General features: G+C 43.7%; 1 protein-coding gene across 1 annotated transcript in view; it reads left to right on the forward strand.

Moving 5' to 3' along the window:
• The window catches only part of PTGFRN (prostaglandin F2 receptor inhibitor), a 106,025-nt gene that overhangs the window by 70,252 nt on the left and 13,132 nt on the right, over window positions 1-22,641 (forward strand). Inside the window, exon 7 of the mRNA XM_075909226.1 lies at window positions 15,343-15,450. Within this exon, the coding sequence (XP_075765341.1) occupies window positions 15,343-15,450 (108 nt within the window). The remainder of the gene's footprint in view (window positions 1-15,342; window positions 15,451-22,641) is intronic.

Consider the following 22,641-nt stretch of genomic DNA (forward strand, 5'->3'; position numbering starts at 1 on the left):
AACAGGCAAGGGTCAGTAAGCTGGTGCGTGTACCAGTAAGCCTGATGCTTACCGCTTATAACTGGTTAACTTCTCTATTATGTACATGGTATCTGAAGCTTTGGCAGGGAGAGAAGTTCTAGATTTGGTGAGAGGACAAAGGTTTGCAGAAACTAGGGTCTGTTAATTTACAGTTGCACAAATAGTAATGAAATGATCATCGACCAGTCATTGCATTGAAACATCATCTCACAACTACCGGGGGGCCAGGACCACAGGCTAAGCCTTAGGTAGTGATTATAAAGTAACACCCATCCACTGCAGTGGTGCAGGGCGCTCATGCTATCATAAACTAGCCCTGCTGAAACTGCACCTGACCTTAAAGAACCTGGACAATGTGGAGAACTGAACTTCCAGATGAATTTCACTATTCAGCTTTACTCATCACTTCCTCTTCTCTTTTTACTTATAACCCTAAAACAATCATTCTAAAATGGTACATTCCCTGTGCTCTAAGGATGTTACATCCTGATTAATCAGTCAGCTGGTTAAACATTAGGTTAACCTAACGTTTAACTGAATGAGTGGGATCCTGGGCAGGGGATCACTCCAGCCCAGCTTGAACAGCCTCCAGCCTGCAGGGCTCCCCCACACAGCCACACATGAGGCTGGCTGCAAGCTCCCAGCCTTGCTTCAAGGCCCTCCCCCTTTCAAAAGAGAGTCTTACTTCCCTTTTCAGTCCTTCCAAAAGAGAAGAAAAGGCTGTTTCCCAAAATAAGTCTGGCTAATAGCAAAGGCTGATCTAAAATGTTCACATTCGCAGTTAACGTTTCATGGCACGTGACCAAATTTCACAATTTCATTCTGGTTGTAATATCATCTGCATTGGCTTTCCCAGTCCCGCCCGAGTGGTAGCTTTTCTAATAGCTCTCTTGCATCTCGACCTGCTACTACACCTCCCGACTGAGCTATTAACTGACATTTTAAACTCCTGTTTGTCTGTAGGTTATCTGGGAGCTTGTCTTGAGCTGTCTTAATACAGTTGGGATGGGAAATGCTGATGCTGCCAGGCTGAAGCATCTCTGGAGAAAAAGGAACTTGTCAAGCTCAATTATCTTCAGAAACGGGGGCACATGGGAGAATGCATACCACACTTCCCCTTCCTCTAGTCCCATTCCTACCACTTTTCCTTTTTGTTCTGTGCCAGGATTCAGACAGACAAGTGAAATTTAGGAGAATGATTACAGGCAGATACAATGCATCTGGCCTTCTGGGGAAGTGAATGTCTATGGTTGGGTTTACATGGAAGATGGATTAAAATACAACTTAAATTCAGGACACAGTTTGCATTGATGTCATAGTTACACAGATAAATAGCAAAAGTAGGGAGAAATTAAAAAGCATAGAAATGTTTCCACTAAGATTTGAAGATACCCCACCAGTCTGAGACAGAAGGTGCCCAATAATGGTAAAAGTGTTTGTGATTTAATTTATCCTTGTATCTCTTCCATGTCATACAGAAGGTGGTACCCTTGTTTTTAATGAGAAAATGCACAGAGGCAGGATGCTGCAGCAATTTTGAGAGGGGTAGGGGTGCAGAGAGCCATTGAACTATAAACATGTACAGGTTGGAACTCCCTGAACTGAGTGGAGGCCTGGCAGGGGAACTCTGACTTGCTCCTAATGGTGTTTCCATCTTCAGTAATAGCACTGCCTCACCACCTGGAATTCCTCTCCATATTTAGAATGGTCACTGCAGACCAGTAAGATATTTTAACTTCTGCTGATGCATTAGGTTACTTTTCTAAACAACTAGCACCTGTAGTGTTCCAATCTCCTGCAATTTGACAAGTGCAAACTATAACAGTATCTGGAGTCCACACACTGGGGGGGAGATCGCAGGAGGTGTGGGGGTGGGATCAATAAGAAAATAGAGGAACTCTCTCAGCAAAGGAACAGTCCTTAATGAGTTTACATGAAAGCTTTTAGTGCTTGTCGGAATATCTTTCTGTGTCTATTGATTTTTGTTTGGTGCCTGGGGACTTGTTGGATAGGAAGTCCTTTGCTCAAACCTGGCTTCCTCCCAGATCTGTTTTGTCTGAGCTTGGGTGTGTTTCCAGGAAAGCTTTTTTTTATTGTGCATACACCTTGTGAAATGTGACCTGTTTGAACTGCAGGGGACCTGTAAGATTTTTATATACAAGCTGGAGACTGCGCACACAAACTCCAGTATTTCCCACAAGAATAATCTTGAAATGTGGCATTGTTCTGAAAGGTTTTTCCATGAATATCTGTGAGGAAAAGGTCACCCTCCAGATTCTTTCTAGTGGTAGCAGGACTTGCTGGCTGCGTGCAGAGGACACCTCATCCTTGTTTCTTTGCTTAGCACTGTATAATGGTAAATTTACTCCAGTAAATTCATAATCTGAAGCTTAAAGTAAAATCCTCCTTGAAATTTCATTAATTGAAAGATATGATCTAATTTATGTAATTCTGAAATATAGATTGTAAGTAGGGGCAGGGAAACTTCAAGGTATAGTCTGTGTATTCATAAGAACATAAGAATGGCCATACTTGGTCAGACCAAAGATCCATCGAGGCCAGTATCCTGCCTGCTGACCGTGGCCGATGCCAGATGCTGCAGAGGGAGTGAACACAACAGGTAATCATCATGTGATCCCTCTTCTGTCATCCATTTCCAGACAGAGTCTGGGGACAGCATTCCTACCCATCCTGGATAATAGCCATTGATGGACCTAACCCCCATAAATTTATCTAGCTCTTTTTTGAACTCTGTTAAACAAAGTCCTAGTCTTCACAACATCCTCTGGCAAGGAGTTCCACAAGTTGACTGTGTGCTGCATGAAGAAAAACATACTTCTGTTTGTTTTAAACTTGCTGCCTATTAATTTTATTTGGTGACCCCCTAGTTCTTATATTATGGGAACAAGTAAATAACTTTTCCTTATTCACTTTTTCCACACCAGTCATGATTTTATAGACCTCTATCATATCCCCCCCTTAGTCTCCTCTTTTCTAAGCTGAAAAGACCCAGTCTTTTTAATATCCCTTCATATGGGACCCATTCCAAGCTCCTAATAATTTTTGTTGCCCTTTTCTGAACCTTTTCCAATACCAATAAATCTTTTTTGAGATGAGATGGTCACATCCATATGCAATATTCAAGATGTGGGCGTACCGTGGTTTTATATAGAGGCAATAAGACATTCTCTGTCTTATTCTCTATCCCTTTTTTAATGATTCCTAACATTCTATTTGCTTTTTTGACGGCCGCTGCACACTGAGTGGTGAACTATCCACAATGATGCCAAGATCTTTCTCTTGAGTAGTTGTAGGCAAATTAGTCTCTGTCGTATTGTATGTATAATTGACAAAACTACAGGCAACCCCCACATTTACGACCTAATTGGTTCCTGGAGAACTGTCGTAAGTCAAGCCGTCATAAGTCAAACCCTTATTTCCCATAGGTGCAATGTTATAAATGGCAGTTCCATTCCTGGAAACCCATTTCATACCCTAAAAATACCAAAATTGACTACGGAAATGGAGGAAAACTAAACTAAATAGTTCAAATAATGCATAAAAATAACTAAAAAGTGAAGATCAATGTGGTGGAGCCGTGTGCTATTCTAGAAGCAGCTGCAGACTGGTGAGTCTGACTGACCATGTGCATTTCCTGTTTTGGGATGACGCATGGAATCTGCGTCGAACGCTGTTGTACACGTGAGCTGTGGACGTAAATTGGGAGGTTTTGGGAGCAATCTCACATGAAAAAAATGGTCATAAATGCAGGCGGTCGTAAGTTGGGGGTTGCCTGTAGTCCCAAATTCTGGGTCATTTGGAGAGTGTGCAGCTAGTGTGTAACTTCATGGATTTTTATGGCCGGAATGGACCATTGTGATCATCCAGTTTAACTTTCTGCATAACCTGCCACAGGACTTGTTTTAATTCCTGCAGCTGTAAGTCCCAATTGGTGTGATTGAGTTAAAGTATATCTTCTAGAAAAACGTCCTGTCTCAATTTAAAAATGTTAGTAATTCTTCTTTGAGTGATTGCTTATGTGCAATCCAGTATGCGTGTGCATGTGCTGTGTTCATGGCCCTCAGAAGATTTTCCCCAGTGGTACCCAATCATTAGAGCTTCTGACCTCTTGCTTTGCAAGTCATTAGTCCCTAGTGCATGGCTGGCATTGATACTTCAAGCCTTCTTGGGACTCTCTTGATGAGCTGGTCACACTAACTCAGACAATCCTGGACTCACTCCACTGGTGGTTCCAGCCTCAAGTAGTGTTTGCAGGGGTCCCCTTTTCACTCTGGTCCTAGATATGTCGGACACAGAGTAAGGTCTGTGGTCACGGTTGAAACTTCACTGCATAGCAACGTCAAAGAGATCAGAGCGATTTACCTAGCTTGCCAGGTTTCCTGCATCACCTGAAGGGCAAGTACATCCACAGATAACATTCAACGATGTTTTATATCAGTCAGCAGAATGGTGCTTAGTCTTCTCCCATATTCCAGGAAGCCCTTAGCTTATGGGACATCAGCATCCAACACAACATACAGCTTCAAGCCTTCCCTCTACCCAGAACAGCCTTGTGGATTATCTCAGCCACTCATTCTGGTCTCATGAGTGGTCTCTCCAGACCAAGGTGGCCCTCACCATCTTCCACAACTGGGGTCATCCCTAGGTGCATCTGTTTGTGACCCACCACAACAGGAAGTGTGGCTGATTCTGTTAATTCCAGGGCCACAGTCGAGGGTACATAGCAGATGCTGTCTGTCTATCATGGGTCGGGCAGTTCCTGTATATATTTCTCCCTCCCCCCTGTTCCCACTTATACACAGGTTCCTTCTCAAGATTCACCAGGACAAAGCAACAGTCAGCGGCGGATTTAGGGCAGGGTGAGCGGGGCGGCTGACCCGGACCCCACGCTTCCCGAGGCCCCGCGCATGCGCCTTGGCACCACGGCGCATGCGCTGTGTCAAAGGAGGGGCCCCGCGAAATTTTGCAGCCCGGGGCCACCCCGGGGCACTCTCATCCGCCCCCGGCAACAGTCATACCAGTAGCGCCTGCGTGGCCCGGGCAACATTGGTTTACCATGCTCCTGTCACTGTTGGTAGCTAGGCCATTGATACTTCCCTTGCTCCCAGACCTCTTAACGCAGGACCACGTCCGACTATGGCGCTCAAACCTAGAAATGCTGCACCTGGCAGCGTGGAAGCTCCATGGTTAAACTACCTTGAGCTGCAGTGTTCATTCTGTCAGGAAGGTTTTATTGGGCAGCCGTAAGCCCTCAACTCGGATCACTCACCTCACATAGTGGCAGAGGTTCTCCCTTGGCTGCCTCTCTAAGGGCACGCTCCCACAGCAGACCACTGTGCCCTTACTTTTGGACTACCTCCTTCACCTGAAACACCAAGGTCTAGCTGTGTTGTCCATTAAAGGTCACCTGGCTGCAATTTCACTGTTCCATCCAGGCTCAGGGGCAGAGTTCCTTTTTGGGGATCCTGTGCTGGGTCGTTTCCTTACGGACCTAGATGAGCTGTACCGACAGGTGTGGCCTCCTATTCCACCATGAGACCTGAACTTAGTCCTCTCAAGGGTTGTGGCACCCCCTGTTTGAGCCTTTAGTTACCTGCTCCCTATTATTTCTGCCAGGTGGGTATTGGAGTTGCAGGGCCCTTCCCTCAGAGCCTCCATATACTGTCTTTTATAAAGATAAGATGCAGTTTCTTCTGCATTCCTGCCCAAAGGTGGTATCCTCATGCCACATCAGTCAGGACATTTTTCTCCCCGTCTTCTTCCCGAAGCCCTGTGCTATTGACACAGACAGGGTGTTACACTGTTTGGATGTATGGCATGCCTTGGCCTTTCATATCGAGCATACCAAACCATTCCATAAATCGCTGCAGCTTTTCATCACTATAGGGAGTGCTTGCAGGAGGAACTCCTGATTATGTCTCAATGCCTCTCATCCTGGATCACGTTACATATTAAGCTTTGCTATGACCTAGCCATGGTACTTGCTTTGCCTCTCACAGCACACACAGCTAGAGCGCAGACCTCTTTGGCAGCATTTCTAGCACAGGTACCTATTCCCAGGGCTCGACAAATAATGCAATCTACTTGCCCGTGGCAAGTAGATTGCAACCCGGAAGAGCCGGGTTTGGGTGATCTGCACATGCGCAGATCGCCGGACAGCACGGCTGGTGAGCCCTGCCTATTCCTGACGTCTGCTACGTGGCAATGTGGTCCTCCATCCACACCTTTACGATGCATTATGCCATCACACAGCAGGCACAGAATAATGCAACATTCGGGAGAGCTGTCCAACGATCTTCTACATGCTGAGGTCTGATATTGGAATGCACATGAGCAATCATTTGAAATAGGAAAAAATGGTTACTTAACCTTTCGTAATTATTGTTCCTTGGGGTGTGTTGCTCATGCCCATTCCAGACCTGCCCACCTCCCATCTGTAGGACTGTTTTGGCAAGAAGGAACTTGAGCAGGCATCAGGTCTGTAGGGTGTGTGTGTGGGGGGGGGGGGGGAGCGGGCAGGCAGTTGTGGAGGCACAACTCCAGGGTGCTCCACACCCGACCCAACAGGCACTGCTAGGGAAAATTTTCTGACAGCCAAGCATGTGGTACGCACATACGCATGCGCGCACACACACTGGAATGGACATGAGCAATACATTTAGAACAAGAGTTACAAAGGTAAATAACCATTTTTCTCCAGTGCTGTGTTCCAGTCCAGTGTTCCCTCTCAGCTGTGCAGCAGCACAACTTCACAGGTACTGTGCCGGTCTACTTGGAAATGTCTTCTGAAATGAAAGATCTGTCATATCTCCAATCTAATTCTCACTGTTAGCAAATATTTCTTGCTATTCTGCCTGACATCTCCTTCTCTTAATTTCATGCCATTAGTCCTAGTGACACCTCCTGGCACAATTCTAAGCAGTTTTTCTCCCTCCTAGTACCTGCACTCTTCAGATATGTTCTCTCTTAATCTGGCCAAACTGTGTATCTGTTTAGTTCTTCTAACTTGACACAAGATAATCCCTTTCATAGTGCGTGCTCCTCCAACCCAAAGCTCATGATCCTTCCTAGCCCTTCTTCGGACCCTGGCTTCTTGCAAAATTAGAACTACTTGTAATGTTTTGAATGCTTTCTATCTCAGGATATAAATCGTGTATGTTAGATGTTGCTGCTCCTTCCTACAGTGAAACACCAAAGCTGCCTCTTGCTAGACCAGGGCCCCAATTCTCTCTAACCTAAAGGACCTATTAGCCCATTTGGAGAAATTCTTCAAGTCCTTTGAGGGCAAAGGTCTATTTAGCAACTGAAAGGTGTTAAATCAACAACCTTGGAAACTGGTGATTACTTAGACTCTGAGCAGTGCTAATATCTTATTCCACAATATTTCTTTTCATTACACTCTCAGGGGATCACCAGTAAAAGAGGGGGGTATTCGCTTTCCCATAGCCTTTTTTGTCCTCTTGCTGAGCAGGGTAACAAGCCCGTAATTGTGTATGTGCTTTTTGTGGCAGGGACCCCTACCTGGTAGGCCTCACGCTGGAACTAAAACATTCATTTTACACAGGTCATTGCACAGCCCTCAGATAGTAATGTTTTCATTTTCTTCCTAGCTGGACCGCAGTCAAATTAGTGAGCTTGGTGTGAAAAGCTTCCTACTTGTGTACCCAGAAGCACCCGGTCACACTGAAATTCAGGTGACTTCTCCCATAGCGTTAATTTTTTTGCCATCACCTAACCCCACTAACGGGGAGGACAAAGGGGGGCAGTTGTCCTGGGGCCTAGCGATCCTAAAGGGCCTGGGGCTCCTGGCTGTCACTCCCACAGCCCTGGACCCTTTAAATCACCATCAGAGCACCACGTGGCATACTCTGGGCAGTGCTAAGGGCTGGGGGAGGAGGGGTGTGGCACACTGTGGGCTGCACTGAGGGCTAGCTGCTCCAGCCCCACCCTTCTGCCTGAGACCCCATCTCTTCCAGTAGCGCAGAGCCCCTCCCCTCCCTTCCCACACACACCTTGCCTAGGGGCCTAGTAATTCTGTCGGTCCCCTTGCCATTACCTCCCTACTCCCAGCTAGTATTTAGACTGACTTCTCCCACAGTGTGTTACATAGAGACCCAGTAGAGTATTTCTCTTCCACAGTAGTGATTTGGTGGGGAGGGGGTTGCATCTTATTTTACAGAAGCACATTCTGAGAGAGAGAACAATCAAGCTTGGCTTCACTATGCTGGCTGCCCTCAGAGGCACCCCCGCAAAGGGTGAAAGCTGCAGAGAGTCACAAACAAAAGAGAATTTAAGAAGCTTCTTGATGTAATTTTCAACTCTGGATGATGTCTGTGTATGAGCTCATTACACAGTAATGTTTTATCACATGTTTTGGAAGTAGTAAAGATAAACCAAGAACTGTTGAAAGAGGAGCTATTTGTTGTTAAACTTGTGATTAAAATAAAACTGTGCCCCCTGCTGACCCAGAGATCTGACAACTTCTCTCTTCCCTTCTTTCCCTCTGTCCCTCACTCCATCAAATATATTTGTCTAAAACAGAGAATGTAATGAAGAGCAATATAGCAGAAAATCCTTGGCAAGAAAGCCCTGTATTTTCTACTTTTATTAGTGGGTAGAAGTATGCTTAGTCGTCATAGATTTTTTCCTCTCGTCAATTTGTAGTTGGAAATGTAAACCACATATTGAAATACAGAGGGTTCTTTCCAGTAATAACTATTTTGAAATTTGGGATGGTGCTGGTTAGGGAAAAATTGGTAGAGAGAATAAAGACAGTGGGGGAGGTTGAGAGAGGAAGGAGTTTATTACTTGGAGAAGAGAAGATTATAGTATCTTTAGTGCAATAGGGGATGGCTTGGCGCCAGAGCAGTTCTGAGTAATATTTTTGAATAGAGAGAATTTGCAGATTGCATCAGTTTTTCCTCAGATGTTTTATGGCACTGCCTGATTTCAAGTAGAAAAGGCACATTACCCAGTGATTGCTGTCTGGCTGTTGAAGAAAATATGACCGAATTCCTTGCTTTTACTAGTGATGTAAAATCCCATTTAATCAGTTAAACATTATCTTTAACTTGTAAACCACTTAAATGGGCAGGGCTGGAGTGGTCCACTTCCTGCAGTGGTTGTGGGGGCTGTTCCATCCACTGCCAGTTAACCCTAACCAGTAAGTATCATTGATAAGGGTGATGTTTACCAGTAAACCATTTACATCCCTAGTTTGCATTTTTGATTGAGTCACTGTTACCTTGGGCAAGTCACTTAACCTCTCTGTGTCACACTGTTCCCATCTATAAAATAGGGGTAACACTTGCCTGCATAAAGCTAAATTTGATTTTTATATAGTGCTTTGAGAACGCAGTTTCAAATGCAATATAAAAGGCCAGAAGTATCGCCACCTTTTATTATAGATCCCTTTTTCCATTGCTTTTAACTTTCTGAAACATTTATTTGTGAATGAAATTTTCTGCACTTTACTTTATCTTGACCCAGCAATCTAGAAAGACTGATGTCAAGTCAGCTGTTTTTATTTTAAATTCTATATATGAATCTTTAAAAATAAAAGGAAAACCATCCTTATACTCAGAGGTTTTATGCAAGTATAACTCAATCAACCAAGACAACTTTGTTCAAGCCTGATTTCTTGTGTACAGATCTGAGCTCTAAAGAATAAACTTTGATGGTGTTTGAACCCCATTAGCTTTTTTCAGTATATGCAGAGAGAAGAAATTGCTTTCACTTTTTTTTTTAAACATCTAAGTCAGTTCAAACAGTGGGCACTGAGTTATACTCTGTTTTTTGAGCTGAACTAAACTCTGGCCCAGAATTTGGGCCAGAAGATTTAATCAACAGTAGAGTTCAGAAGAAATTAAACCACATAGATCTTGGTTCTAGAAGTTACAAATTCCCATTTAGCAACTTTTACAAACAACATGGCTGTTTTTTAATTATCTTAACCTCATTCCTCCCTAATAGCCAAGTTCCAAAATCAAGATGGTGTAATGTTGGATTTGAATAATCAAGCTTTCAAAAATGAAGGTTGAAACTATTTTAACTTTGCCAATATTATGCTTATGGCGTTTTAATATAACCACTTTTTAATCTTTTCAACTATAATATAGTAGAATTAAAAACAAGTGTTTCTTATATTACCTTAGTACATACCATAGCTTGCTGTCTGACTTTGATATTGGTTTGATTTTTAAATTTCAATTAGATTTACAAAATGTCAACTTAATTTCAAAACTAGGGAACCAGTTTTCCTCTCAAATGCTTGTCTGTACAGTGGATGTTTAGACTTTTTCATTGAATTTCTTAGCTTGAGTCAAACCTAAATCAGCCTAAACATAGGATTGATTTCCTAACTCAAGGAAACTCAATTCAGTTTTAAATGTACCAGATTTAAACCTGCTGAATAATAATTTCAAACTTGGCTTGATTTGGGTCTTGATGAGATCTATAAAACAAGTCGTGTTTTTTGTCTGCACTGTAATGGAAATTTCAGTTTGTAGCTCATAATAGTGACTGTTACTATTTTAAAGTATTAAATAGAGGCAACAAGATTAAGCTGAAGCAACGAGTGGAAGGACAACCCAACCTGATTTGCCTAGTGTCCCAGAAGTTGCACGTTTCTCTTAGGTGCCCTGTGTGAAGAGGCATTCTTGAAAGCAGCATGTTGTTGCTCTGAGCTTTTCTTAGAGCCCTTGGAAGGAAAATGCCCTGCTACAGGGTTGGGGCCGGGGGGGGGGGGGGGGGGGGGTGTAGGTTGGTGGTGGTGGCTGTTTTTGTTTGGTTTGGTTTGGTTTGGTTTGGCTGGTTTGTGGGTTTTTTTTGTTTTGTTTTTTTGCTATGTATGCTTTAGTTGAGAGATCACAACATTACTTCTTTCTGTGGGAGTGGTTCACTGCTCATTCCTGCTAATATCTTCTGATAAGCATTAGCTGAACTCAGGGCAACTGATTTAAACAGGGAAACATAAATCAGGGCAGTAGTATTTGGCCTTCAACTGCTTTTTAAATAAAAAAGGACTGGAGAGTTGGTGGCTACAGCAGACTGGTAGGGAGTTAGCGAGCACTTCATATCTAGGCCACTGATACAAATCCTGCCCCTGTTTGGTAGGTGACCAAAACTTGGTACCTTTTGATGGTGTATGCAAGGCCTATGTGAAATACGGTTGGCCATCTGCATCCAATTCCCAGTTAAGTGCCCACATCACAAACAACTGTGACCATGAGCACTGATTGCCCCCAGGGACTTGCAACTTCTGCAGAAGGACAAAGAATTGAGTGAGCCATGAGCTTATCCCAACTTCTGCAGAAGGACAAAGAATTGAGTGAGCCATGAGCTTATCCCTGAAGGTGTCTCCTCAAGCCAGGGGTGAGGCACATTGGTGTAAGCAGTGGGATGATGCCTCACTGACACACTTGTCTCCACCTTGAGACCGTAATTGTGTGAATAGTTTCCAGGATTGTGAACCTAGTAGTTTTTTATTACACCAAAACTTACTTAAGAGTGTTTAACAGAAGCAACCCCAAGTGTTTTTTTATTCTGTTGGATGAAGGGAGAAGATGGTGGCCCCTGAAATGTTTCAGGGCTATCCGTTGAAGTCCAGCACTTTTGATATAGGATGGTAGTATTCTTCTTTCCCCTCTCCCAAAACTTTTTGTGCTCCAGGGACAGTTTTCCCCAGAGTGGAGATTATTTTCAGGAGTTGTGTACTCTGGAAGGGGACTAATGATTTCCCTCTGGTTACTGTGGCTTACCCACAGGAACATGGGATCATTAAATGATGGGTGTAGAGAAGAAGAAGATCTATTTGTTGCTTCGGTATTGCCCTAGAAACTTGGGCATGCTGGTGACAAGCTCCTGGTCTGAAAGCAGAAAAAAAAGAGATTAAAAATGTTTATCTGATTATGACCTCAGCGCTTTTAAACTCCTGCTTTAAAGTTATTTTATGATAAAGATGCTCAGATTCTGTCCAGCTGAGAAGCTGCACTAGTAACTTGATGGCTGCAATCTATGTTCATAAAATGGTGTGGATCCCAGATGACCTCATCTTTAATATACAGATGTGACCTGCAGAAATGACAAGTCACAGCATGTGATGTTCCAAGTTGATAAGTCTCCCTTTCACCTACACAGAGTATCAAGGCTGTGCTTCTGAAACACTCAGCAGGGCAAAGTGACATTGACAAGGATCAGACAGTTCTTATCTCTCACTCTGTCTGATGGTCTCTAGGGAAGAATGTAACAAGAATGCAAGCTTGATTCTCTTCTCCCTTCCAATATAATAGCAAAATCTGTGGAAATACAGTGATTCCCACATGACCTGATGTGGGAGTCCACTTGCTGATGCCAAAATCCTGTAGTTATTTATTGTAAAATGGGGTGCATATAAAACAGGAGTCAATTATTATGGAGCCGTTCACGTTCAGTCTACACTGCAGCACATTTGACTCTGGGAGGGCAGTGACACTGTAGCAAACATAAAAAACAACTAATAGTCCTATAGCTCCTTAAAGCAGCAGTGGGCAATAATTTTTGGCCGGGTCTTAAACCAGAATGGGTGGGGCGAGGATGCATCTGGGCTACCCCACCCACAGACCATGATTGGTCTGGGAGTGGGGGAGTCTCTTTGCCCTCCTTCCTTCCCACTAGGCACCCATGCCACTTGTGCTGTGCCCTGCCCCGTGCTCCTCACATGGGGGTAGGGCAGGAGGAGGCTTCGGGCGCTTCCCCCGCCCCCAAGCCAATTGGAGCCTGGGGGCAGGGGAGCATGTGAAACTTCCTCCTGCCCTGTGAAGATCATGCTGCATTTCAAAGTGCAATGAACTCCTCGCAGGGCCGGGGCAGGGCGAAGGAAGCTTCATGCAGCTCCTCCGCACCCAGACCATGATTGGCTTGGGGGCGGGGGGTGCACCTGAAGCCTCCTCCTGCCCTACCCCTGCCCTGCGAGGAGCGTGCAGCAATTCATAGTGCCATGTGCTCCTTGCAAGGCGGGAGGAGGCTTTGGGCGCTCCCCAGGCCGATCAGGCCTGGGGGCGGGGCAGCTGCACAAAGCTTCCTTTGCCCTGCCCCCGCCCTGCGCGAATGTACAGCACTTTGAAGTGCTGTGCGATCCTCGCAGGGCAGGGGGAGGGGCGAAGGGAGGAGGAAATTTCACGCGCTCCTCCTGCCCCTGGCCAATCAGGGCTTGGGGGTGGGGGAGTGCGTGATGTCTCCTCCCGTCCTGTGAGGAGTTCGTAGCACTTTGAAGTGCAGTGTGCTCTTCGCAGGGCAGGATGAAGTTGCTTGCACTCTCCTGCCCCCAGGCCCAAATGTCTTGGGGGCGGGGGAGCAGCAGGGCCTCCACGGGCTGGATCAACCCATTTGGAGGGCTGAATTCGGCCCATGGAGGCCCTTTTGCCCACCCCTGCCTTAGAGACTAACCAAAGATGTAGATGGCTTCATGAACTTTCGTGGGCACAGCTCACTTCTTCAGATGAAAGCAAACATAGCAATCTCATACACTGAGACTTTGATGTTGTATACATCTAAGTAAAATCAAACGAAGGGATGCTGACCTGAACATGGAACTTAATATTCATTTTGTAACAAGTGCATTAGCATCTTTAGTTTCTAACTGCATAGCTCACTGAAGACTGACAGGAAATAACTTAATTTGTTTTATTAAAAAGATAACATCTCTAATGGAAACAACTTGTATTTTCATAGAAGGATCTTGGACAGAGTCTGAAGAAGAGGTCATGCTAATAGTCCTTTCTTTTTTCTTACAGGGGTGGGGCAGGAGGGGTTCAACATGTTAACTTTTTAAATGTGTGTGTAATATAATGCATTTGTAGGGCACCCATCACCATAGTATTTGAATGTCATAATATTTTGGGTCTCTTATTTCTGTAAAAATATGGTCTATAAGACTATTTAAGTCTCAACTGATAGTTCATACAACTTCTAATGCTTCATTGCTGTTCATGTCTCTCCATGTTTTCAGGGACGTTTACACTTTTATATAATGCCTTTTATGAGAAAGTGGTTTCATAAATTTACTTAAGTTGATGTTGCTTCATCACTGCTGAAATGCAGCCATTTTGGGGGGCCGGGGTAGAGGAATGATGGGAAAGTTAACTGCACTATAGTTTAACAGAAAGTAAAGAAAATTATACCCATTTGAAATGAAGGCGGGGGGGGGGGGGAGGGAATTTAGGAAGCCTCAAAGTCGTTGCTTCATGTTCATTGGAATTTTGGCTCTTGTAATAAGTGTTCTGTAATCTCTGCGGACTACCAATAATCAGCCCCTGTGGTATTCAGTAAATTAACCAAAAAGCTACACTGCCAGTGGCACGATGCCCTAATTCCACCACAGAGCATTGGTGCAGTAGTGACTAGCAGAAAAAGCACAATCTACGTAGTTCCTAATACAGCTTTTTGCAGAAACTTGGATCTTCCTAAGAGGTTTCCCGTTCAAAACCTGATGGGAGTCTTCAAGAGTTATGAAGATTGTTGGATTTAAAGTAGGGACTAGACCACAGATGATAATGGAAAGAACTGTAGACTATACTGTCTGGTTTCTCATCTCTTTGTTAGGCGAACCCTTTTTTTAATGGAGGACTCATATTATGGGATAGTCAGATATTTGTCCTTCTGTCTTCTGCTTACAAAAGAGGTAGAGTACTAGTAATGTGAAGTGCCATGACTCTGTCATTAATCTTGCACCATGGATTTCGTATTGGTCAGAAGTGTGTGGTGCACATCTCGGTAGTAGCTAAGCACCTCACTACTGTCCAGTGAGGGTATAACCATATTACCATCATTGTGCAGCTGAAGGAATTCTGACACACATGTTTTGACTTGCCTACGATCATAGAAGAAATCATGTATGTTAGAGCCAGGACCCTTCCCTTATAATAACCATATGGAATTGTGGCCATATAATAAAAATGTATGTGCTCTGAGAGGTAAGTTGGTCTTTCTTCAGTTCCTAACAGAAATGCTCATATCTCACACGTCAGGGGCTCTTGCAATCTAACTGGAAGAGGATCAAGACCCAACAGATGAAGGACACCAAATTCATTTTTGGGCTCAATAGGGGGCAGCCTCTAGGACAGGCGGGAGACAAGTTGGCAGAGAACAGTGTGGGGTAAACTCCTGCAGCCATACTGTAGCTGAATCAATAGAGGATTTCAGAGCTGGTAATTGGTACTTTATACTGATGACGAACAGGAAATTCAATGTCCTAAAAAATGTGTAAGTGATGTCACATGACTAATCTGCTGTCTGAATAAATGTTAAATTGTTATCTTTTAGGTCCCGTGTTTAATGTCTCAGTGCATTCGGACTACCCGACGATTTACCAGGGTGAGCTGGCGGATCTGCTCTGCATTGTCACCATCGAAGGAGCGGCACTCGAGCCAGGTACCTTATTGATCTTCATTTTGTTTTTGTTTTTGGAAACAATTCAATTACCTTCACTGACCCGTACAACACTAGCAATGGGGATACTATTTAAATAGTTCTAGAAATCAAGAAACACCACAAAGCCCCACGGTGCTAAGCAAAGCAATGGAGGATATGGAAGATATAGGCCAAACTGTTATCTGTGTAAATATAAAACAAACTGGTAGGGTCTCATTTCATATCCTAGTGAAGGGATGTCCTCATCACAAACCTCCATTTCTGTTTGCCCTAACTGACCCCATTGCTGGCAGTCTCAGCAAAAAGTCAAAAGATCAAATAGGCTTTGGGCCCAGACACCCTTAGGATTGAGGTTTGTTAGCAGGGCAGTGTGGGAAAAACTCTCTCTTCTGTGGATAGTCATTAAATCTCCACATGTCAATTTAGCACCCTTTGCCCAACACTAAACTTACTTTCAAATTGTAAAAACAAGATATAAAGTTTAGCCAAGATGATAAAGACCCTCTCTCATTACTGATCTCTTTAATGATGAGCCAGCTTCTGGTTCAGGAGCTTTTGTATGAAATGCCAAGAAATAATGTACTCTCTTCGTTACTAATGTGGCAGGAAGTATATACTGAACGCATCCCTAGAAAAGCGGCAAGGTTCAGAGAAGCATCCCGAATTCAGATGTTTGCTTGGCACTAGCTTGGCTCCTCTGGTTTGGGGCAAAAATACTATGAGAGTGGCTTTCAACTATTTATATCTGCTTTGAGAACTCAGACAGGTTAAAAAAACAGGTTTAGTGCAGTTTTTGGTGAAGGTTTTGCTTGGTTTCTTTTCTCTTTCATTTGTTCCTATTTGTTATCTAAACTGGCATGTGATACCCATGATCTCTGTAAGCATGATGCTTCTCCAAAATGAAGAATAAATTTATTAGTTGAGAAGTATGGGACATGGCATTCCAAAAGCTAGTCAATCCCAGAGACAGGCAATAAGTTTCCCATCAGCTGTACAGGGTTTGCCATGGCAGGCCACCAGATGCTTTATTTACCTGAGTGTCTGCAGTATGTATGGCTTCTCATAGCGCTCAGTGGCTGTGGTTCACTGTTCCTTGCCAATGGGAGCTGCGGAAAGTGGCACGGGCTGAACCACTGCTTGACACAGCTCCCATTGACCAGAAACAGCAAACTGCAGCCAATGAGATCTGCAAATGGCCATACCTCTGGGAGTGCCCGTAAATAAAGCATCTGGTGGCCCACCAGTGGTGAACCACATTTGGCTCATGGGCCATTTATTGCCCACCCCCGATCAAGACCCTGTCACCTTATAAAGTTCCAGGCTAGCCAGGTATTTATGAATAAAGAAGCAAATGCAGTGGGGAAGCAGTCTGCTGAATTACTGCTCTGTGGTGCCTGCAAAAATGAGTGAAAACTGTAGTGGGAATTGTGGATGCCTGGTTTGAGTGATTTATTTGAAGTGATTGATGGGGGAGAAAGTTGAACAAACTTTCATGTTGACAAGATTGATAGCTCTGGAGAATGGGCATGGCCTTTAGCAATTTAATTGTGTTCTTTTTGTGCCCCATCTGTCCTTACTGTGCTATGCAGCAGCCCTAGGTGTCAGTGAACACTATAGTCTCCATGGCTCATTTTCAATCCATCATGCCCCTGAGATTTCCAATAAGGAGGCCAGTCCATGTCTGTTGTAGTGAAGTTTAATTTATGATTGTTTGGGGGTACATGGAGAATAGGAGATTAGAGGCATCCAGACATGGATGGTAGAGAGCAGAGTTTTAGTGACCTCTTCTCTATGGCCAAGCTATGAACAGTGCAGTCTCGTTGCAGGTTGCGATGCTTATTGGGTAGGTGGCAGTGCTGAGAACTAGAAATGTCCTTGTCACCGGGAGCAATCAGTGCAGAATTTCTAGTATCTGAACACTGAAGATCTTTGTAACCGATCCTACTTTTGGGAGTCGTCTCGTTGTACTTGGCAATGCTCTGTTTCCAGAGTTCCTTATGTCTTTAACAACTGGGCAAACAGATCTGTATTCAACTTGTACAGTAGGGAATGACTCAGTGTGGAATTGAGACAGGTGTCCAAGTGACTTAGTCAGTGGTCTGTGCATATCTCTTTTGGGATTCAAACCAATCCCCATCTGCATCATGGAAAAGCCACATCTGGGCCTTTCAGAAATGTTTGAGAAACCGGTGCCTCTTCAGGCCTCTGATGGACTTGTGGATGGGAGTCTAATACATTTTGGCCTATAGGTGGTCTGTCCTGTCTTTAGGGAGATATATGCATATTGCAAAATTAATAACTGGAATTAATAACCTAGTCTTAGCAGAGATGCATAGACTGTGAAATGGGGATGCCCTCCAAACTAGTGGGGATGCCTTCCAAATTAGAACTAACATGCAATCTGGGGAAAACCAGCATTAAGTACATGTAGCAAGAGTTGATGTATTCCCTGGGTTGACGAGGGGGAGAGTTTGAGTTTCCTTGAGATAAATGGAAAACATAGTACAGGTCTTCCTCTGCTCCCCATGATGTGGGAATTTAAATGAAAGTGGAACAGACATCACCACTCCACCAGCTGTCAGTTTAACATGCACATCACCCATAGCCAACCAGTATCTACTGGGATATCATAGAAATCAGTTCTCAATCATAAATACTTGCTGTTTTAGTCTCTGAGGTTGCAGAATTGTTCGTTCTATGTTATCTCTTATGAACACAGAAGGGCCAGTGGATTTCAGAGGATTTTTTTTAAGGGGGCAGGCATGTTGATGTGGGCGTTAAGCCCAGATTTGTGCTGAACTATTTTTATTTGAGCTTTGCAGCTCTCTTTCATTATGTGTACAATTCTAATAGATGTTTATATTTCGCTGGGTAAAGGAGAGAAACATCAGAGGTGATCTATTCACATAGTCCTGAATTCTCATAGCCACCTGTGCAAAGTACTTACAGGAAGATTTTGAAATACTTGCCGTGCTGAGAGAAGCTGGTGCCTTTCACTTTATCTGTCAGTCTGTCCTCCTTTGGTAACACCCAGGCTCAATTAGAGAATTATAATACTACTGGTTCTAAGTCAGACTTACCTGGGGCAGTGTCACTTCTCTTAACTAGCTGAAAGCTTAGTCGTCATTAAAGGCACTTGTGGATATGCCCCTCAGTGCTGTGCTCTGGTTGCAATACTATTTAAAGAAGTACTGCAACTGCTTTGATCCCTCTCATGGAGCGTATATTGTGGAGAGCTGGGAGACTGGAACATCTGTCCCTTTTAGAGTCTTCATTTGGGAGAGCGATTCTGTGAGTTTAATAGCTGTGGTTGGTGCACTGAATTCAAATGAAAGATTTTTTTTTATTACTTTCTGTAAGGTAGTGCCTGCCGTGCCCCAACAGTGATGTCTCTTCTATTAGTTCTGTACAAATTCTCAATCTTACCAGATAACCGATGTCTCCCAAATGACTCCTTCGTGGGCCTGTGTTCTCAGGTACTTGAGAGTGTTATGGCCTCTCCTTGAAAGAGTAGTTTTATGTGCTTCAGAAAGACCTAGTGAGTGGCCTGGAAAATTAACAAAGGCAGCTTGTTTCTCTGTCTTGAAGTGGTACTCTCAACTCTCTAGGAAGCTCTATTCAACCTCATTTGAATTTAGTAAACAAAAAGGGTTTCAAAATTGCGATCCAGCACAATCACAAGATGCTAAAAGAGCTCCATTCTATCAAGTGGAAGTGCATGGTGCCTAGTAGTTGAGCTTAGGAATAGGATTCACTGTCCTGAGAACTGATTGGCCAGGAAAGTAGCTTAAAACCCAGACAGCTTAGTCCTGTGTGTCAAATTGGAATATGCATAAAGATGTGCCTTACATGTTGATTATTCTAGCCAGCCTGGAGAGAGAAAGCAGGACACCCCCACATCAGTAGACCTATAAAAAGGACCTGAGAGTTTCGTCTCCCAGAGGGATCAGCAGCCTCCTGGATTTGCCTCTGAGGTGTTATATTTCTCCTGCATAATATCTCAGGGAGCTTTTACCTTCTTTCTTCCTGGTGCCGGATATCAACTATTATAAGTCTGGATGGTAGATGTGGGAAGAATGACAGTGAATTTGGGGTGATGATAATCTGTTCCATTGATCCAAAAATGGAGATGCTTTTTGTTCCCTAATTAAAATTGATAGTAAATATGAACAAATGACATAAGAACGGAAGAAAGATTTTCTTGCTTTTGGGGATGCCAGTGTATAACCAAATATTTCAATTAAACAGCATATTTATTAGATCCTGGGAGCAGCTGGACATATTTGCCACTAATCTTTAGAGAGCAAATTCATGTCCTGCTGTTGCTAAATTGCTCAATATTTTGTAATGTGAAAAATCACACAGAACTTAGGAATAAAGCAAATGACTTTGGCACAGAGCCCCTTCAAGGGATATAGTAACAAGGAAATCTCGCAGGCAGCCAAACTCGCCCTCTGATTCTCTGTGTGTGTCAGTACCGAGTCACTAATTGCGCACTGTGTATACTGATTAATAAGATATGTTGGCATAATACTATTATGTCATGGTGTAATTGCAAAAGATAGATCTCACATTCTCAAAATGACGGTAAGATCTTGTAACTTTCAGCTCATTATCTCTGCATGGAAGAAAAAAGAGACCCTCAAATTAACAGTATATTTTTAAACAGAAAACAATTCTTCAAGGATATGAACTTGCCTGAGATGGTAAAAGAATGAGTTTGTTTAAATCTTATTCAGCAAGAGTAACCATGTGAGATTGGGGGGAAGGCAGTGAGTCAGAGCTATGTCATTTTTTTATATAATTTATCCTGGAGAATGTCCAGGTGTTCATACCATATAACTGGATCACGCTTGTCTGTATGTGGAGGTAAGAGGAATTTATGGGTATGTCTTTAGGGACTGGGTGCAGGATATGTGGACGTGTTATCTTGGGTCTCAGTTTCAAACTCAACCCAGCTTGGTGGAGACAAAAATAAAAAAGCAGATGGCTGTCTTAATGATCTTTGAAATGAGTGGGTGCTTCTCAGTTTGGCTACTTGTAGACCAGTGCCCGTTACCACTTTTGAAATTAACAGGCTCCCTTTTTAGTAGTCTTTGCAGAGGTCAAGAACTGACTGGGCTGTGGAGATGCAACTCTTACCCTAAATGTGGTCACTTCAGGTGCAGAATGAGGGGCGCACTGGTGGTGAAGGGAGCAGGCAAGACAGAGGGTGAAATCCTCACCCTATTGATACAAATGTGAATTTTGCATTTCATTTCAGGGGAGCCAAGAGGCTACCCTGAGAAACTACAAGTAGCTTCTACAGTTACAGGAAGTAGAAGTAATCTACAAGGACTATCTGCCAACAATCGTGCTTCAGAGCATAAACTAATCCCCAATTTGGGTTGGGTAATGTTTTCCTTCTGCAATACATGCCGGGGACTTTTATGGAGTTCCTGGCCATCTTCTGGTATTCGACACTATTGCAATCAGTATATTGAATTCACTGTGTGAATGAACTATTGGAGATGCCAGTGTCTGTGTTGCTTATATAGTGTGCCATTATTGCTGCCTTTCCCTTGTTTCTGGGACATTTTATTCCATAGCATTTATCTGCTCCTGCTACTTATTTCAACCCAGCTTATGGGTTCTTCCAGGGCAATTAATCATATTAAACAAATGTTATGGGACCACAGGAAACTTGGCCACACCCATGAAAAGTGGATATCTGGCTAACTAAAATCATTCTGGACGATTGATGTTTCTGGACAAGAGAGTTCTGGATTAGAGAGGTTCAACCTGTAGGGATGTAAGCGAATAGTCAAGTGACTACTTAAAAACTCACTTCCCTTCATCCCTGCTGCCTCTATATCAGAGGCAGCAGGAGAGGGGAAGCAGGAGCCCATGCTTGGGGGGAGGCGGGCTTAAAAGCTGGTTCCTCCCAACACCATCTCCACGATGTGGGGGCAGGTCAGGGGAGGCAGAGCTGCAGTGGTCCCAGAGCCAGCACAAGCCGGGATTGTTCAGTTCCAGCTTGCACTGGCCCTGGGAGTTAACTCCACTTTGGCTCTGAACATTAAATGTAGTAAGAGCCTGGTGGCTCTTACTACCTTTAAACTTCAGAGCCACAGCAGGGGTAGCTAGCACCCCCTCTTATCGACTAGTCGAGTAGTTGAGAGGAATTTCATCAACTACTCAAATAGCTAATTAACCATTATTTAACATCCCTACTCATTGCACTCAAAGCCATGCTAGCCAGCACATTGCACTCAAAGCCATGCTAGCCAACACTGCGTCTGAGGCATTTGTGTGGTAAGAAGAATTCACACCGTTTTCCTCTGACAGTGTGGGCTATTGATTGTTTAGATAAGAAGAGTATTGTATGTGTGCTGTGTATTGTCTAGAGCACACAGGCTAGCACACCTCAGGGTAAAGTCCCTGACATTGGTGATCAAGGAAATGGCATTAGACCCCCTCCTGCTTATCTTTCTGACATTGTGGATAGGTCAGGTAGAGGATAATCTATCCCACTCCTATCATCCCTGTACACAGATTGAGACTATCTAGTTATTGCTGTCAGATGGGATCCATCTTCAGCAGGGGCTTTAAGCAAACTTGTGTTCAATCATGGTTTTTTATAGCCTCTTTCTTTAGGAGCTTTCTCTGTATTACTCACATAATAGCAGCCATGCTGGTTTTCTAACCTGCTGGGCCATTAACATAGAGGTTGTTGAAGTGATTAAACTGCATCCTCAGCTTCCAGCCTAATAGGGTTAAAAGTACGGAACTGCTAACTGGATCAGTATGATCTTGTATGAGCACAGAAAGGGAGGGTTGTACTGATGGACTCTGACTACCTGTCAACCAGTGTTAGAGGTGGAAGTCACTACAAAGTCACTTGGTAGATTATCTCCTTGCAAGAACGACATGTGCAAGACATAGTCCCTGATGACACATAATTAAAGTAAAACTGTGGAAGAAACATGGGCTAGATCATGGGCAGGTTATGAAGGCAAATATTTTGTGATATCGTAAGTTTTTAAGAGCGAGTCTAACATATCCATCACTGTAGTACCTGAAAACCTCTCTTTTTATGTTGAGCACACTAACTACCATTGGGAGGCTGTCATTTTAGAGGAGAGACTTCTGGCTGCTCTGCAAGCATGAGGAATGAGTCAAAGTCAACGACATTGTTTGAAAACCGTTGCC

Source organism: Pelodiscus sinensis, chromosome 1 (genome assembly GCF_049634645.1).
Source record: "Pelodiscus sinensis isolate JC-2024 chromosome 1, ASM4963464v1, whole genome shotgun sequence".
Lineage (NCBI taxonomy): Eukaryota > Metazoa > Chordata > Testudines > Trionychidae > Pelodiscus > Pelodiscus sinensis.